Source organism: Pyxicephalus adspersus, chromosome 2 (assembly GCF_032062135.1).
Source record: "Pyxicephalus adspersus chromosome 2, UCB_Pads_2.0, whole genome shotgun sequence".
NCBI lineage: Eukaryota > Metazoa > Chordata > Amphibia > Anura > Pyxicephalidae > Pyxicephalus > Pyxicephalus adspersus.
This window is the reverse complement of record NC_092859.1, coordinates 41249199-41268668: the sequence shown is the minus strand read 5'-3', so window position 1 is coordinate 41268668 and position 19470 is coordinate 41249199. Positions and strand designations below refer to the sequence as shown.

General features: G+C 37.1%; 1 protein-coding gene across 5 annotated transcripts in view; it reads left to right on the top strand.

Moving 5' to 3' along the window:
* RNF213 (ring finger protein 213) overlaps nucleotides 1-19470 on the top strand; it is a 115867-nt gene that overhangs the window by 65922 nt on the left and 30475 nt on the right. For all 5 annotated transcript variants that reach the window (XR_011919379.1, XM_072400570.1, XM_072400572.1 and 2 more), the window contains 12 exons: nucleotides 1159-1391; nucleotides 1673-1814; nucleotides 2921-3056; nucleotides 3590-3772; nucleotides 4439-4578; nucleotides 5507-5661; nucleotides 6732-6944; nucleotides 7876-8057; nucleotides 9790-9910; nucleotides 12615-12715; nucleotides 17512-17694; nucleotides 18781-18926. Coding sequence is in view for 4 of the 5 variants with exons in the window: in XM_072400570.1 (XP_072256671.1) it covers nucleotides 1159-1391; nucleotides 1673-1814; nucleotides 2921-3056; nucleotides 3590-3772; nucleotides 4439-4578; nucleotides 5507-5661; nucleotides 6732-6944; nucleotides 7876-8057; nucleotides 9790-9910; nucleotides 12615-12715; nucleotides 17512-17694; nucleotides 18781-18926 (1935 nt within the window). In the remaining variant the exon portion in view is untranslated. The remainder of the gene's footprint in view (nucleotides 1-1158; nucleotides 1392-1672; nucleotides 1815-2920; nucleotides 3057-3589; nucleotides 3773-4438; nucleotides 4579-5506; nucleotides 5662-6731; nucleotides 6945-7875; nucleotides 8058-9789; nucleotides 9911-12614; nucleotides 12716-17511; nucleotides 17695-18780; nucleotides 18927-19470) is intronic.

The window sequence follows — 19470 nt, the reverse complement described above, 5'->3', positions numbered from 1 at the left end:
CCAGTAAAAAGCTGTCGGATAAGCGCGGCTCCGTGCGCGAGCTTTTCCGGTTGTTGAATAGCGCGATCGCGCATGATTCCGGATCGCTAATACGAATGCGCGACCGATAATCCGATTTTGCTTGATGAATCAGGGGCAATGAGTTGTTAGGCTGCAGAATCTGACAAGCAGACCTTACACACACACACACACACACACACACACAGCTATCACACTGCAGGAGGATAAATTTCACAGGAAGTTTTGTCCTACCCTGTCTGTTGTCTGTCCTACCCCCATCTGCGATTACATACATGATGCTTTTTGTGTTACATAGGTATAGTGCTAGGAGGTGACATCTGAAGTTAGGCTGAACTCACATTGGCAGTAAGGTTGCATTTGCTGCGTTTATCCCTCATATTCCTCTTGCCAGGAACCACTGCTGGTTGAAAAACTGCTGGGCCTGAAAAGCCCAGCACTTACCGCCTGGTACCAATCCCAGGTGCCCAGCAGTTATCACCGGTTACCAATCCCAGGTGCCCAGCAGTTATCACAGGTTACCAATCCCAGGTGCCTAGCAGTTGCCAAGAAGTAGTCACTCAAGAGGGGCATTTATTTTACTGCTAATGTGAACTAAGCCTAATTTGTTTAGCCACATTGATCACAATATTACACTACTACAAGGGATTACACTATTAAAACATGGAACTCTAGAGAGTTGGATTAAAATACACAGCACTGGACAGTTGGGTCATAATACAAAAAAATGTATACTTTGTACATTCTAACATTGCAGGCTTTAGAAAGTTGGAACAAAGTATAGGGGACAGGTAGAACACTGACACAATAGCAGGGGTTACTGGATACCTATGGCATAAATAACTAGGAGCTCCAAATTTGCTGTGTCTAGCCCCGTCCACTACAGTTTCCCCCCATCCGGTTGAAAAAAGTTTCTGGGGAGCACACTGCTTTATTTTCCCACTCCATTTATTCCCATATAATACCATTATGGTTGTAAACATCAGTATATATAAATGAATCATCTATATTGGGCTGCAGTTCTGCTTTCTTAGTCTTTCTCTCTTCCCCCTGCCAGCAATTATTCATTGAAGTAGATAACTCCACCTATGCGGCCAAAAAGAAAACACTAAGAAAACGTATTTTATATATTTATTACAGGGATAAAAGAACCAGTTAAAGATGCTACTAAGCACAAAACAAACATGGAAACCAAAATGGAGGTAGAATTGGCAAATGAAGATAAAGACAGTGTTATCCAAGTTGAAAATGATGAAGAGGACATGATGGAAAAAATGGATATAGATACAGCAGGAAAAATGGAGAGTGAAAATGAAACTGTTGAAGACCAAGAAATGGAAATCGATGTTCCATCTCTGCCAAGATCAGAGGATGTAAGAATTATTCCAGTTAAATTTGCAATAGATATTTATAAAGTATGAAAGACACTTGTATGTTAAATATAGATAACCTAGTTAAATCCAGTATGTGACCACACAGATTCATGAGAGATTGGCCAAGCAAGATGCAGGCTACTGAAAGTGAGCCTAGCGAGAACAAAGAACTCTTTGACATAATTCACACCTCTGTACCATTCACCTACCTTTGCACTTTCTAACATGTGTTTATTACTGTTTACTGTAAAGTCATAAAAGCTTTTTTCATGTATGTATAGATGTTGGACACCACTATTCTTATCCGAAGCTGTGTTCAGAATGCCATAGGCCTATTAAGGGATGACGAGAATGTTGAAAGCCGCAGCACCAGGAGGATTGAGATCTTGATAAGCCTTTTGAGCACAGAAAATCTGATAAATAGTATGTTTATATGTTAAATTTGTATGTATGAATGCATTTTAAGTTTAGGAATATTAATAATTACTGCATGCCATTTGGTGTTGAAATGAAAGCATGTAGCTGTGTAAATATGTGGTCTCATAGGTGTTTGCCAGTAACATTAGTTCAAACAGCTGATTAATTGGAGCTGTATTTGTTTTTGAAAATTGATTTTATTTGTACCAGCTTCTATATAATTATAACTGAATACAGTACTTGACTTGGTATATTTACTCTAATATTAATAGTGCCAACTATTAAAAACACCAAGGGTTCTGTTCATAAAACAAGGAATCAGACATTTCCTCAAACATTCCATGGTGGGAAATCATTACTGCCATTGGAACACATGGACCTTGAAGATTCCCACCAGGTAATGTTTGATGTCTGATTCCCTGTTTTACAAATAGAGGCATATGAATTCTTTGGTTATAAGGTAATACATTAATTGCTACACTTGCTTTCACTCAGTCTGCCAAAAAAAATCTTAGCTGACTTTGGTTAATTGCAGCAGTTAACTGTTGAAATCTTTGGCAACTGGTCAGATATCATATTACAGAAAAAACACTGAGCTCTTTAAAAAAAAGCTAGATACCTGGCTGGTATATTCACCCTCACTGGTATAATTTTGCTTTAATACATTGAGCCATTGACCTTGAAAAAGTATGCAAACAAGTTATGACTTCTCTTTAACTTTTTTGTTCTGCGTACATCCTAGACCCAGCCTAGACCCAGCAATTGATTCTCTTTCACAATAAAGCATATGGCCAGAGAATAACTACATTTACCCCAAAACTTTCCTTTCTCTTTCCCAGAATATTTTTTTTACCTAAATACAGTTTGTACTATGCTGATACCTCAACATCAGGTTTTTAAAATCTTAGCAGAGGCGAGGTGTAGGTATTCCATCAAAAACAGGAATTAGGAATACAGTTCACATAAAGTGAGGACTAACTTTGGAAACTAAGTTTGTAGCCATTCTCTTAATTTCAGAAAAATCTTGGTCACCTACATTGAAATGAAAGGCTTTGGAACTCTGTATTATTTCATCCTCCTTTACTGACATTTACTGTATTTTGCACCTGTAGGCTCTTTCCTAAAAATGCTTAAGTGTCGTCTTCATAAATTGCTAAAGGCACAAGAAGACAATATACTTCTTCCTGAACAATGGGTCATACGGGAGGCTGCAAATCAAGATGCTTTACAGGAAGCTGGAACTTTCAGGTATGACAAAGAAAAAATGCTCTGAATAAAGTAGGAAAGAGTTAGAACCTCTGCCAATTGTTTAGAATTGTCTTTATCCCTTCTGGGGAAATTTGCCTGGTTGTTCTGTGACCTTTTGTCACTGGGATTGAAAATGAGGCAAACAGTATTGACTGGCAACTTGCTAGATAGATTTTCTTTACTCTGGATATATATATCTATCCACATGAAAGAAAGAAAATCAGTTGGACATAAACAGCAAAGTGAAGTTTTTTTTTGTCACAGGTCAGGAAAAAAAATCTCAATGACAACAATTACTGGCTCTTATGTGCTATTTTTTTGCTGTTTACAGGGGTTTTAATTATTTCATAAGCTATCAAAAAAAAGCCTGATATACTTTAAGCTACATGTTTTATTTATTAATGTAATATTTTACAAATGATCTGTTTTTATGTCAAAATATTGTACCTTCTGTAGTGCTTCTTATGATGATTTCTGATATAATGATGTAAAGTTTCTGTGCAGTGAATTAAAAATAATCTTACATTGTGCAGGCAAGCCCTTTGGAAACGTGTTCAGGCAGCTATTACACCTCTTTTGTCCCAAATTTTGTCGGTTGTTGATTGTAACGCCAACTTGAACCTTCTTGTGGACCCAGGTGTGAAAGACTATGTCAAAAGTCTATGGATGCACATATTCCAGGACAAAAATCTTTTGTCTATCTCAGATAGCCACAGGTAATTTTTACTGAAATAGCTAAATAAGGAACACGCAACATGCTATTTTCTTTGTTTTTACTGTTTATGTTATCCAGGAAAAAATCTGTCACCTTGTTTGCTTAGGGCAGTATTTCACACACCTTACCACCTTATATTTACCTTCATAGTGCTTCTTAAAGCCAAACAAAAAATACTCAGTGTCAAGTCCTCTATTCTTGAAAGCAGAGAGTATAATACAGCAGTTACAACACGAAAAGAAGCAGTAGGGGGCCGTTGAATGTGAATTTCACCTTGTCCTAAATAGCCAAGGATAGGCTGTTGGATGTCAAGGATGACACTGACAAGTCTCATATCATGAATCCATAGATCTTGTGCCAACAATGCCAAATTTCTTTATTACAGGTATTTTATTAGAAGCTTCTACCTTTTATGATAATACTATCTCTGATCCCTCTTTTGTAGCCTGAATATATAGGTATTCCTTATCATATAAAAGTGACATAGGAGACATTGTTTTACTTGCCTTTAAGAGTAAGAACAAAGGAACCATGTTGTGCTGTATTTCTGTGCTGCATAGAGAAATCTGTGATCGGTTTAAAATAATTACAAATAATAATAGAAAAAGAAAATAATTCAATTAGTAAAGCTGATAAATGTTTACTTATCTGACTTCTTATTTTACAGTTCACAGACTAAAACTATTCTGGTGAGGAACTGCATGAATATCTCTGAATTTGGGGAAAACCATTTTCCTTACAGCTGGAGAATTAAAGATTATCTGGAAGATATTTGGACTCATGCCCAACACATAGATAATGCAGAAGGTAGCAATCAGTCTAAATATTTGAAACAATAGTTAGCACCTGTGTTTTACTCTTAAAGAACAAATAAACAGTAAAAGTTATGAGTTTACAGTGTTATATTTAATTTAGATCTTAAAGCAGCTATAGTTATAGCTATGGTGAAAAAGCCCACCCACTATAATGTCACAAAAGAGGATCATTGCTCTCTATGTGCAGTGGTCTCTACAGTGATTCAGTGCCTTCCATGCTGACCCAGAACTAAAGCAGATTAGAAAGCTGTAGATGTGACTCAGCAGAGAGCATGCTGAAACACTGCAGAGAGACCACTACTTCCACACAGAGAGAAGCAGAACAGGCTTTCCTACTATAGATATAACATCTTTACATGTGAAAGCAATGAGTAAGAAAGTTCTCATTCCCCAAAATGTATACTTTGTCTCTAGTTTTTGTTTGTACATTGTTGCTGGTTTCTAATACAGCAGCTGTGCCTAGGCAGTAGTTCATCATAGGATTTCGTGGGGCCATCCCCTGTGTTTCTCCTTCCTAGAAAGATGGTCCCATTAAATCCTATGGGAAGACTCTGCTACTGCAGGGTAAATGTGTAACTTAAAAGGTTTGGGTTGGCATTTTAGGGATATGGGGGCAAAAAAATTCAAAGCTGTAACACATAATAAGTGGTGTCAGTAACATTAAATAAATATTCTCAACTACAAATATTTTAAGGTAAGTGTTAGAATGGGAGTAATTAGTAAATAGTAAATAGGCTCATGTACTGGCTAGAATAAATAGTAGGGGCTTTTTAAATAAATGTAAAAATAATTTTTAAATCGATTTAATTAATAACCCTGAGTGCTAACTTTTCTGTTAATAGATGTAAATGGATGTGAGCAGCCACTGACTGATGTTTATAGTTCTGAAATCAACAAACCTGACTTTCTGTTTATTTAAGGTCCTGAAAGAAAATTTTTGGAGATCTTCTGTAAAACACCATTGGGAAAATATTATTCCTCTCAGGATGAGAATGCACAACAAAACCTTTTCCTGAATTACAAGAGAGATTTTATCCTTATGACTTTGGGCATATCATCTGTTGAAGAGTTACAGGTAGAATTAGTGGTGCATTTGGTTCTTTCTAAATGGGTGATTTCCCACAATATATACTGTACATTATTCCCTGGATTGGATACATTGGGTGTAATAAATTACAGGCTTGCAGAAGTAGAGAAAGGGTTTCCCTTTGTGTCTCCCTGTTTGTTATAAAGTAGTAAAGGTTTGCCTCTGCTGTAAAGTTTAAATATAGCTTTTTGTTAAAAGAAAAAATAAGACAGGGTTTTCAGGCCGATGTTTGAAAAAACAATAATTATATATTTATACCATGATTCATACATAGTTAAATAACAATCCATGTATGTAATTCCCAGCCCATTGTATCATCATGGAGTGGGGTTTGCAAAACTATACATACAGTCAGCTAGCATTTTTCAGTGAACCGTTATAGTTTTAAATATCTCATACATTTCGCCAATTTGGGCTTTTTCAGATGTGTGCAGTAGCTACTTTACGGTTTGTATTTTGAGAATATCAAATATAGCTGGTGAATATTGACTTTGGTAAAATCAATTTACAAATCTTTCCATTACCCTAATGTGCTGACCCTTACTGTGATAGAATATAACTACTAAAATAGAAAGCTAGAGCAGTAATTAAATTTTGACTGAACTCTTCACATTAACTTTATCATGTAAAAATGACTGAACTGAATTATTTTTTAATGTAATAAAATGCCTACCAGGCATTAGGGTCAATTGTTTGCAGTAAGATAATTAGCTGCTCTTTTACCTGTACAAACCAAGTGCACTACCATTCTCTTTATTAAATAGCACTTAAGAAATAAAAACTTTATATTTGGTTCAAATAATTGCAACAGAGAATATCTGGGTGACTTTTATTGTTGATATATCACATTTGGTTGAATAAAAAAGTCTTACCAACTGCATTCTATGCTGCTGGTGGAGCTAGAACAATCTGGCGTTAGGAATTGTTTTCACGCGGTCTTAACCATGGCTGTCAGGAAACACAAATATATTTTGAGGCTGATTAATTTTTAAACAATAAAATGTTGTACTAAACATTTTTTGATAACCAAAACCACACCTACTCTTTATATTTTATAGATCATGGAGTTGACTCTGTCTGCCTATATTAAAGAATTAGGATTATCTGCTCAAGCTAGGGAGCCCCTACTGCTTCCATGGGTCCATATTGGATATAGCAAATTTCAACACCGTCTGCAAAACTTGAACAGGATTTTAGTTGTCAGACCCTCAGTGTTGGAATACCTTCGTGGAAAGATTGACAGTGTTAAGCTATCACCAGAGAAAGGGAAGGTAAGGATATTGTGTCACATCGAAGTCTTGATATTTATGCTAGGCATATGTCAGTCTGATTATTTTTGTTCTGTCTATTGAGGTCATATAATAAATATGTGGTATGTGGTATGAGATTCTCTTTCCAGTTATCCTTTTGACCATGTCATGAGGATTCAAAGCAAGGGAATAAACAAAAGTTTCAGTTACCAGCACAGGAAAACTGCGGAATTATTTATTTGGGGACACTTGTTCCCATGACAACTATCAAAAGGGGGGGGGGGGGGGGTCTGCACTTTGGTCAGATTTCCTCTCATCTTATTGGGTCTACAGAAATGAAGTAATGGGAAATGTTTCCAGTATGACACAGATGGAAAAAACTGATAAGGGAATTAGACTTTTTATATGTTATCCAAAACAAAAGCAGTTAGGGTTTTAGATGTACTTTAAAATAGAAAAAAAATCTACCATTGCTTCTTGCCTCCTCACCAGGCACATGCTCTGGTGCCGGTTCTACCAATTCTTGTGTTTTTGTTGTTATTAATGGACACCGAACAAGCTTGCAGTCATTGAAGCAATTCTAGATAGTCACCTAATAGATAAAAAAAAGGATCAAGGTGACCTCCCTAAAGCTTTTCACAAAGTTTTGCCTTTCTGTTTTCTGAACACCTGGATATTTATTTCTACATTGTCCTTATTAAAAATTGAATAAGCGCTGTGCAGAGGACGTGTGAAACTGCAAGAGTCCCAAACTGCAGTGATCTGCAGGAATACAATATACTGGTTCTCCAGTGTGCTGACAACATCGTAGTCCAGCTTCTACTTTTTAAGTAGTATTTATTTTACACATAGTAAAAAATAATATTAGTAAGGCCGTATTTGGTAAAGCTGCAAAACAAATGAAAAGAAAGCTACAGTTGGATTTGAATGTTTTTCCCATATTTTTTTCCAGAATCTTGACATCTATGCCGCCATTGCTTGTCTAGAAACATTGAAAGACTCCATGCAACGTTCAGACCCTCAGGAATGGATGCAACAAGTAAAAAACATACAAGTGCCCATTGAACTGACATGCTCAGAAGGATATTTACATGGACAGGGTTCTGGGTACAAAATGGGAATCAGACAGATCAGGTACCTTCAGAATATAAATAACAATACATTTATTTGTTAAAATGAACACCAGGCAGATATAAACAACACAAAATATTACAGCTTTGTATTATTGGTAATTCACTATTGCATTTTTTTTATTTATTAAAAATAGATTAAGTAATTGAATTAGAGTTAAGGGAGGGGAGGAGAAGGGGGAGTGGAGACCCATTAATGTCTGTTGTTGTGTCAGCAGCATACTGATAGGAAGACAGAGCAGGGTGATAGAAAATTAACAGCAAAAGGATGTTGCGTTTCTTTGTTTTGTCCAGTCACATGGTGAGATGAGACCTGTAAATGAAAGTAAAACTTTTGTGGTGAAAAATGAGGTCCTGTATAACACTCAGGACTAGATGGACAGAAATGCAAATCTTTTGGTAAAACAGCTCTCATATATGTATTTTATCTGTGTATTTAACCTGCAGTTTAGCTTTACTTTTACCAGGTGTGTATTTAGCTGTTTTTCCAGGTTTTTACCTAAAGATTGGTGTAATTTACAAGTTGAATCATTATATTCTACACCAAGTCCTAAAGCTTATAATATTGTTTGCCAGAATATACCCCGACCCAAATGCTTACCAGCGATCCATATTCTAAACCAGCTAGGTGAAAGTCTTTCATATTGTATAAAGGTTTTAGTTTGCAAATGTCTGAAAACCTCTGAAAAAAAGCCACATACCAATATTACAGGCAATTAGATTGCGCAGTCTCAGTTCTGTTTTAGAGAAGCACCTAAATTAGGATTTATTTTCATCCCTTCTCAAAAGTGAAATGACAAGCAATAAAAAATTTAGCAAAGACAATGTAATAAATGTATTAAAATACTGGTTCCATTATTGTGGCTAATGGGATATTATAATGTAATGCAACTTGCAATAATGTATTACTTTATAATATGTATTTCATTTATATGAGAAGAGGGGAATATTGGGGAAAAAGACAGGCTTTAATAGGCCTTTAAAAAATTCTGAAAAGTAGGTGAAAACTGTGACCCTAACCCTAACATAGACCTTCTATGCCAGTGGTGGTGGTACAAATAAGCATCAACGTGATAAAGAACAGGTCAGTAAAATATCTCATGTAGACATTGTTCTGTAGAGTATCTCAGAGTCCTGATGCATTTCACCCCAAGAGGGGCTTCCTCAGGGGATTGAGTCTCTTTATGAGATTGCAGACATCCTTCACCAAATGGGAACATAGTGAACATCAGCGAATATTCAATTTTGTGAAGAAAGGTAAAATCAAAACTTGAAGTAAAAGTCTGGATGTTCTAGTTAACCTTGTGGGAATAGCTTGGTGATGGGCTTTAGTTGTAGTCCCACTATAAACATGTATTTATATCCAGATCTTAGTTATCAGCTGTTGTTGATTATATTAATTTTGGTGTACTCAGTCAGAGGAAGTTCCGTATGTAAGCCATGGGTGGTATATAGCAGTTTAAAACTTGGTGTATTCGGACATCTGAATTAGATAACTAGTACTGTCTGTGGCTACTATGTAGAAACGTATGTAAAGTTGGTACTGACAGCCAACAGGGTTCTTGATTAAAGTATCAGGTGGAAGCTTAAAACATCGGGTGGAAAGTGGGAGTGCATATAATGCACAAGTTGTCAATAGCTTTAGTAGCAATATCTTTTGGTGTTTTGGCATGGGTGGATTGGTAGCAGCCGTCCAAACAAGGAGTCCTGGTTTACCTTCTCTTGTTTTATCACAGAAAACTCTGGAATTGTGTATTTTCCATGGCACTTTTTATGGAACACCTCCTGGTAAAAGAGAATCTTCAGGATGAAAACATGCAGGGACTGGTAAAAGGCCATACATTTTTCCTTGGGCGGGTAAGTAAACAAATGTAGCCTGCCTTGATCTAACAACTTTTTTATTCTAAGCACAGAATCACACTCTTTTACATTAGGTGTTGTAAAGAGAGGCTATATCTATTTTAAAACCACTGTACAAGCACTTACAAAACATTTAATAATTTGCTAGCAACTTTGCTTAGCTTTTGAAAATTGTATGGCATTTTTTAGCTCCATTTGAAGAAGTTACTAGTAGATATTTACATTCTGCACATCACTATTACCATTCAGAGGGCATCCTGTAACAAAGTACAGTAATCAATGTTGTGGCTTTGAATTATCAGTGCCTACCTCTATACATTGATATTTCCCTGACAGTCAAGGTTTCAGACAATCAGGGACCAGCCAACATTATTCCCTAATATAGACCTTCAGAGATCAGCTGTGCTGCCCCCCCCCCCCACCTTATACTGTGAAATAATCCTACCCCTCGTACACCATCAGCAGCAGCAGCATGAGAGCTGTATCTGTGTCCATGCTGCTGTCATTTTCCCATGTATAAACCTTTATATTTCGCACACCGATTGTTGTACAAACCTGAAATTTTCAGGGTACACAGGGGACCCTCAGAGCTGATATTAAACCTAATTTTAGCTCCCTGAACTTAACAAGTTGCCTAACATGGGGTCTCAAACATAAAATCCTAATAAGAATCAAGGATCTTTTCTCATTAAAGTGGACCTAAAGTAAAAATAAAAAAATGACACCTTTATTTGCACAGAACCCTGGGGTATGCCACTGTATTTGTAAAAAAAAAGTCCCTCCTGCGCATTTCTGTTCTTAGAGCCTAAGCCGCCTGGAATTTGTGATGTGCATATTGCAGGAAGCTCTACGCTCCCATTCAGTCTTTATCACCACACACCACGACAGCAGTAATGACAGAATGGAAGGGGCTTTGCCTTCTCGTTTTTTTTTTAAACAATGGGTTATCTTCCCCTCTATGTACTGTAAATTTAAAATTGTAGTGATTGGCTATTTCAAGACCAGGGTCCCCAAATTCATTTTCACTTCCATGGCATTGAGAATTAGGGTACTGCCAATTGTCTGTGCGCTGTGGTCCCTCAAATATAAATTTGCTGGCCCACCAAACTTTAGGGCTGCGTGCAGACTGGTGGTGAGGTGGCACTGCGGTTACCCCTTTCTCATGCCTTGGTACCCTGCTTAGGGAGAGACGCTCAGTACTGCTCACTGCCACCTTGGGTCAAATCTGCAGACACTGCTGTGCAAGGGACTGAGTAGCTGGCAGGGTGCCTGTTACACATAGCTGGACATTTCCCTCCAAGCTCATCTCACTAATATTATATTCGTATTCACAAACACACACACATTAATAAAATAATTTAACATTAGAGCCTTGTCCTATTTTTTACATTTATTTTAACCCTTTCAGGGAATGAGTAAGGGGTTTTATGTACCCCTGTATTCATTCCCCAGGGTGGGGCGGTGGAGATCTGGGAGTCTCCTTATTAAAGGGGGCTTTCAGATTTCAAATTTCTGCTAAAAATGTTTATAAAAGCCCCCATTTTTTTAATAAAAGCTTAAAAATGCTTGGAAAAGCCTCCATTGAGTTCAATGGAAGCGTTTTCCCACGTTTATCCAGCGTTTCAATTTTTTAAACATTGCAAGCAACGTTTAAGGTAACTAAAAAACGTGCCTGAAGGAAACGTCCTGGTGTAGATTAGCCCATTGGAATGCATGGGGACTTCAAACACGGGCTTTAAAAGCTTCAGGTTAAACGCTGGGGAAACAGTCCGTGTAGACTAAAGCTGCATACACACGTCCAATAATTATCGTTAGAAACGACCGTCGAACGACTGATGAACAACCGATTGGCCAAAAAAAAGTGACCAAGGGCGCCAACGAACCAGGATTGTCGTTGGAAATGAACGACCACCACAGTGGATCTGATTGGCCGACGATCTTTCACTATTGTGTGTACTGTCGTTCAGTGATCGTGCATGTTTCTGCTGTACACTTTACATGTTCCTCCCTGCATCGTTCAAACGATTGTATCTAGCGTGTGGACACTGTTGGTGGATTATATTTGAACGATCATATTGTTACAGCATGTACAGAATTGTGCACAATATGATTGTTCAAGTATAATCGTGCATAATCGTTGATCGGACGTAATCGTTCGTTTTCTAACAATAATTATTGGAAGTGTGTACCTAGCTTTAGCCTAATATTGATGGGACTGGTGCTCTTGAAAAATATATGTGAAGTACAGGGGGTATGTATTAGTGTTATGTATCCTTTTATAATGTCTCTTTTTATTTTGTATCTTTTTATAATGTATCTTTTTACATCTGTTTGGAGGCTGTAGAAGCTCTACACAGTGCTGAAAAAAAACTGAATTTTCCCTCCTATTGACTAATGGTGTTCGACATTCGACCACCCGAATATTTTTGCTCTATTCGAGCGAATAGCTGACGAATCGAATAGTGAGGTATTCAACCAACACTAGTCACTTGTGTGACTACCCTGTTGGCTCAGTGGTGAGACAGCATGCTTTCCAATGTCAGTAAGTAGAAAATAGGAATGGTTTGTTTTTACATGCATGTATCTTTTAATATTCACTCATGTCCTTTTTTTGTTTATTATAATTTACATTTCTGTTGTCTAGTTTTTGTTTCTTAAGAGTTTGCCATTTATCAAATATATTGTTATGTTTTTCTTTTAGTGTCTGGAAGACTTTACAGATATCAAGGATGACAAACCCTTCCTGGCTGTTGTAAATGCACTTCACAAGTGCAGAACAGAAGTTGCTGAATCTGTATCAAGGTAAAACAAAAAGGCATACATTGCATTAGTAAATGCCAATGTGATAAATACTGCTGTAGCTGGATTTCTCAAACCGCTATGGATATCTTATTGGTTCAGTTTTGTTAATATTCTCCCTCGAGGGAGTTTGTATTTTTGTTTAGAGCCCAATAAATCAAAAGTAGTGGACAGAACGGCTGCTTTATGTGATTAGTGTGTTCTGACACGTCACTACAGCTACTTCTACCCTTTTCTGGATTTAACAAATCATGTGTCACCATGTGACTCACAAAGAAGGACGACCAATAGATATCAGATTACATTTCCCGGCAATGGAAGGACAAGAAATTGTCTGACCTCATTCTGCTAGCAGGAAACTACAAGAGCTCAGATAGTTGTGTAGTTACACCCAAGAGAAAGTGAGTTTTAGGAATAGAGAAAAGACAGGCTTTTTTAGGGCACGAAGTGTTTTTCATAAAATAATAAACTTTATTTCAATCGAAAATATTCTAAAACTAGACAGAGATGACCTATGCTAGTGCTAACATAGGAAAACTAAGCTAGGTAACAGGTAAGCGTACGGTGCAAGTAGTTTTGGTCCTGTTCAGACAGCAAAAGTTTTGTTTCCCACCCGACGTGTTTCGCCTGATAAGGCTTTTTCAGGGGTTTGTCGGGGAGACCTTTTGAGTTGTAGGTAATAGGAGAGGTCAGATATCAAATATTTATAACAGTATAATGGTCCTAGAGTAATCAGATTGATGCTAATAACGCTTACTTGGTAGTATTGCTGAAATGTTTTCTGTGGAGGCCAGTTGTTCCCATACTACTTGTGAAGTGATTCAGTTATAAAAGCCGTAGTGCTTAGAAGAAGCAACTAGGGATGAGAAGAGGGAGGGAAAAGGGGATGAACAGCAGAAATATTATTGTTTAATATAGGTTTTTAACAATAATATCATAATTCTTTTGGTAGTATATGTTGTGGGATATTTAACTTACAATAAGGGCTAGTCGTATGGTTAGGAATAGAACATCCTTTGTAAGGCTCTTTAAGGGCGTTTGGGTGATGATTCCTGGATGTTAGGAGAGAAATAGATATTTGTATTGTTGTGCTATTCATGGTACACTAGTTATTATCCAGTAAATAAGGTAATTGATAATATATATATGATAGTGCTATAGTTGCCCAATATTAGTATAAGTAGTATTTAAAATGAATATACACAATTAACTATTAATATAATAAAATAGTCAGTAGATAGCACTAGATTTATATGATAGGCGTATATACAATATAATGAGTAATACTAGTAGTGAGGAGGGAGTTACCTAGGATAAAAAATGTAAGAATACCACTAAAGTTCACTACAATATACCATATTATAACGTATAAGTTCACTACAATATAACAATATTCTCTATTCCTAAAACTCACCTTCTCATTATAACCATCAGGCTGAGCACACAGGAAACTATCCCTTCTAAAAGCTCTTGGGTTACCACCTTTGGTGAAAATAACCTTCTCTCTAGTTTCACCCAAGCACAGCTACACAGTGTTTTTCAACACTTTCGGTTTCAAAATTATTATTTTTGATTGACATTATTCAGTATAACTGCTGTGAGAATTTGTCTTATTAAATTTGGGCTTTTTTAACTATAGTAAGTTAACATCATTTGCAGAGAAAGGTAAATTATTGGAAGACCTGTACAGACACAAAATATCATTTAAAAATGTTAATTTTAGTTTGGTCTGTAAACAGAAATGAAAATGTGTTGTACAATATTAAGTTATTTGTTGATTACGAATATATATATATCCACGGCTGGAGAGAATACACTTTCATCGGTGAACCTGGGTTATCCAGCAAACCTGGAATGGATCTGGTCCAGGATTGAAAACATTTGCTAACAAATAGCTACTGACTTTTAGGAAATCTATTTCAGGTTTGCTGGATTACCCAGCTTCACTGATGAAAGTGTATTCTCTGCAGCTTTGGAGAGCTTTAATTAATCAGGGTCTGTATATATATATTTTTTTATTATTCAAAGAGGGATATTTAAATACTACAGTATGTGGCTTTCTGTCTTGACATAGTAGACATTTGTTACATTAGTTATATTATTGCTTAATCTATATTTCAATCCAAAAAGTTTTCTTCTAAATTTTGGATACAGTGGGGAAGGTGTTAGGAAGGATTAGAACCGCTTTTAACAACAAATAACAATAAAAAGCAAACATTCAAAGGGGACATACATTTGAATATAAAATACATTCCAAAAGATTATAACAGAAAACTTATGGTAACCAACATGACTTTGTACAATTTCGTATCCATGAAGGAGCCTGCCCTCTTTACCTTAATAGTGGCCTATAAACACCTTCTTGGTGTTCCCGTATCCTGAGAAAACAATATATCCTTTGGAAAAGAACATCTTGAATTAGGGGGGAGAAGGGGAAGGGGAGACAACTTAAACTAGACTAACGGTGGCCCAGGACACAATAGGGAGAAAGGGGAGGGAATTAGGAGGGAAAGGGGAGATGATACCTTTTTATAGGCCTTCGAATTCGGCCAATAGAGGCCTCCCTTTATATCCATAAGTTGATCCTCTACAGGTATGACTGAATTTGACACTTTAAACCAGTCCCAAGCAGCCCAGGTTAATTTAAACTGATCATGTGGCTATCGTCCTCTGCAACCATCAATTCCATATGTCGAATTTTCTCCAACTCGGTGACCTAATCTTTTATGGAAGAGGCAGATATCTGTTTCCAGAGTCTTGGAATGAGAGCCCTAGCGGCTGTAAGGAAATGACAGAGCACCCCCTTTTTAGTGGATTTAATCAATCCGGGAACCATAGATAGTAAGGTTACTTTAGGAGTTTTAGGGACATCGGACCGTGTACAGTCATTAAACATTTCAATTACCTAATCCCAAAACCTAAAAATCGCCAGGCATTCCCACCAAATATAAATCATGGAACCCCTTTGGGACAGGCATCGCCAACATCTATGGGGGAGATACATTGCAGATCTGCCAGGCAATATAACATTGAGACACAATCTTAAAGTTGGTTTCTTGTGCTTTGCATGTTAGGGCTAATTTGTTAGTTAAGATAAAGGATTTCCATTAATCGTCCTCTGATATGGAGTAATCCAGATCTCGTTCCCAGTATCTAGTGTATATGGGTATGCCAGCATCAGCTTCTTGCACAATTATATTATAAAGCAGTGATATTACATGTGACGGTTTAGTGTCCGAACTAAGTATTGGCTCAAAACCGGTCAGCCTCCTATGTAGTAGTGACTCAGCATTGAAGGAGATACTGAGGAGATACTGAGAGATAATAAGGATTGTAATTGCCTGTGTAGCAACCACAATAACATCTTGCCCTGAGGGGGTATAGTAAGGGATTTCAAAAGGGGGACTTGTTTATCGTGCAATATACCCCTTAGGTGATGGTCATCAGAGACGTACCATACTAAAAACTGTGATTTGCCCATTGCTGGGGGGAAAGCCGGGTTATCAAATAGAGGAGTCTTAGGGCCAGGGCATGTAGAGAGTTTGCCCAGTCGAGTGTGAGCGTCCCATATATAAAGTAGGTCAGATGTAAGACCAGGTAAAGGAGTTTCCGATTGTAGAAGGCAGCCATCCACCCAAGGAATGGACCTGAGATTAATTGGTGATAGCAAGCTCTCTAGTATAACCCCCTCTTTATCTTCCCTACTGTGCAACCAAGCATGGTAGTAGAACATTATATCCGGGGCCTCCACTCTACCTTTTTTCTTGGGTTTCGATAATGTACGGAATGCAATGCAAGGGTGTTTTGCTTTCCAAATAAAGATCCTAAATAACCATTGTATCTCACAAAGAAATGTGGCGGGTAGGAGGATAGGCACTGTCTGGAACACATAGAGCAGCCTGGGTAGGATATCCATTTTTAAAGTATTGATACAGGCAAACCACGATAGGGGGAGAGAATTAAACTTTTGAAGATCCGATTAGAGCTTACTATACAGACAGGCATAATTAAAAGCAAACAGTTTGTGGGGGTCAGAGGTAATAAGTATTCACAGATACTTGATAGCATTGGTGCAAATCCTAAAATATGTATTAGAGCTGATAGACGAGATGTGTGCCGCATTCAGAGAGACAATAAGTATTTCAGATTTAGAATAGTTTACTTTAAAGTTACTGTATAAACTAAATTTTTCAAATTCCTTCAATACGGAAAGAATTGTGGTGTGGGGGGATGTTATATAAAGTAGTAAGTCATCCGCATATACTGAAATCTTGAACTGGGTGTCCACTTTTACTTTTTAACCCTGTTTTCCCTTCATTTTCTGTCTTTTGACATTTTCACCAGACAAAAAAGCAAAGAAATCAGGAAGACAAACTGAAAAAAGTCAATTGCTTTGCAAATCATGAGAAAGGTTGTTCTTCAATGTAGTTGCCATAAGGAGATTTTTTACTTTTTCTGTTCCCATGACAATATAGCCTCTGGATCAAAAAGAAGGAAAATCACCCCAGGACAAAACATTAATTCAAATGTGACAGAGATTGTTACTCTTTCAAAACTAAAACATGAAGGGTTTTTTTACTGATACAAGTGTCTCCTACCTTTAATGCTCTCATTGGAATGGGAAGTGAGGGAAAATCCCCTTAAGGAAGGCACATAAAGCAATATATATTTTACAGAAGTGCTGAACCTTCTCCACTCCATCCATAATAGACTTAGATGAGGTTTTGATCCCAATAAATACATTACAAATACAATAGCAAATCAAAATTTTTGTTATTGATTTATCTGTTGTTCTATAGATTTGGAATGCAATTGTGTCCAATTTGCCGTGGTGACCCAAATGAGCCGGTTTGCCTTGAATGTGACCATGTTTTCTGCCAGTCCTGTCTGAAGCAGTGGTTGGACACCGGTAACAAGACTTGTCCGTATTGTACACAGCCAGTGTCAGAAAATTTCAAAATGGTTGTCTCTAAAGAAATCAGGTATCTTTCAGCTCAGTGGCTAATTTATCTTTGTGCTTGTTCAACATTGTACTTTGTTGTATTTAACGCATTACCCTGACACTAAGGGGTCTGTATATAAAACAGTGAATGTGACATTCATCAAATGTTCTCTGGTGGAGAATCTTTCACTTCCATGTGTTTTCATTAACAGTTTAATATTCTCCATCAGAGAACCATAAAACGTTACACAAAATACAAATTCAAATTAAAAAACAAACGGTAAAAAAGTAAGGAAACAGTTAATTAGGACTTAATTAGGTGTTAATAATGGGTGGAATCATAATTTAGTTATTTATAAAAATGTGAATTATATTTTATTAGTAGGGTTTCTGTAACTCCAGCAGCCCTCTGTAATCTGCTGTAAGTGAAACATTGTAAATAGTTTTAGATTTTTAATGAAATATTAATGCAAGCTGATTTTTGTGCTTTATCCTCATTATTTCCTATTGTCTTATATTCAAGTCATTATAGCTAAAATAAACTCTATGGCTACAGGGAGAACACCAGGTCACGGCCCCCAGGCTCCCCCCACAAGGGGAGAGTGGGACAGGGAGTTCCAGTGTAGGGACAGCACAGATCAGGTGCTAAGCTGGATGACAGCAGGAGACAAGGTCCAGGCAAACTGATGGTCAGGGCAGGTGGTAAGTAAGCATAATCCAGGTTCAAGCACAGGTCAAGGCAGGTGCCAGACAAACGTATTCTAGATTCACGCACAAGTCAGGGCAGGCAGCAGACAAGCATAATCCAGGTTCAAGCACAGGTCAGGAATCCAAAAGACATGATATGGCAGAGTATAACTGAACAGATCTCTGGTAAAAAGGTTGGGGGTCTAGCAACCAGAGCCTGGTATCAGGGAAGTATAAATAAGGCTAGCAGCCAATAGCAGGACAAGGTTTGAACTAGGAACTACTCTGCTAATTTACTGCCTTGATCTACAATGTTATATGTTTAAATGTGAGCTTTAATTTTAGAGTCCATGTAGCATAAAGTGGTAAGATTCACAAAAAAGAAAACTCCCAGTAAAAGTCACTCAGTTCTATTTGTCTATTTGGTTATATTTTCAAGGGAGTCCATACAGAAAAATATTGATTTTAGAAAACAGTGCAATGGATTTTTTGTGGATATTGTATGCAATATGTGCTTTAAGGACAACAGTCCTCCTGACGATAAGGTCATACGCCATCTACTATCCTTCCTATTCGAAGATACTGGTAAGATGCACCTTTAATTGGATCTACTAGGATTGATGTAGTATATTACAGTAAAATTATGTATAAATATTTTGGTAAATCCGGACATTTTCTTTATTTAGTATGGTTAGAAAAAGAAAATCTACATTTTATTTAGGGTAATATGTAAAATACTTATGTTTTGTATTCTTGTTTTTAGCCTTCAGGTGGAGCTTAAGGCTATCCTTCGAGTTATCTGACGCTGTGGAGTTTTTAATGATAGAGTGGGGCTGAAAATAACAATAAACTTTCTGCACACTCTTTTGGAATAAATCATCTTTTTTTTTTAATCCACTCTCATGGTTGTATTCTGTATTAAATGTTTATTTAAACTATATATAACTAGTATGAAAACATATAGAAAATACCAGTTTAAAATGTTTTAACCTACCGTGTTTCCCCGATGATAAGGCAGGGCCATCAAATAAGACAGCCCCCCCCTTTTTAGGTAAAAATGAAAAATAAGCCCCCCCCCCGCAAATAAGCCACCCACCGATTACTTACCAGAATCGCGTGGTGCGGTGGG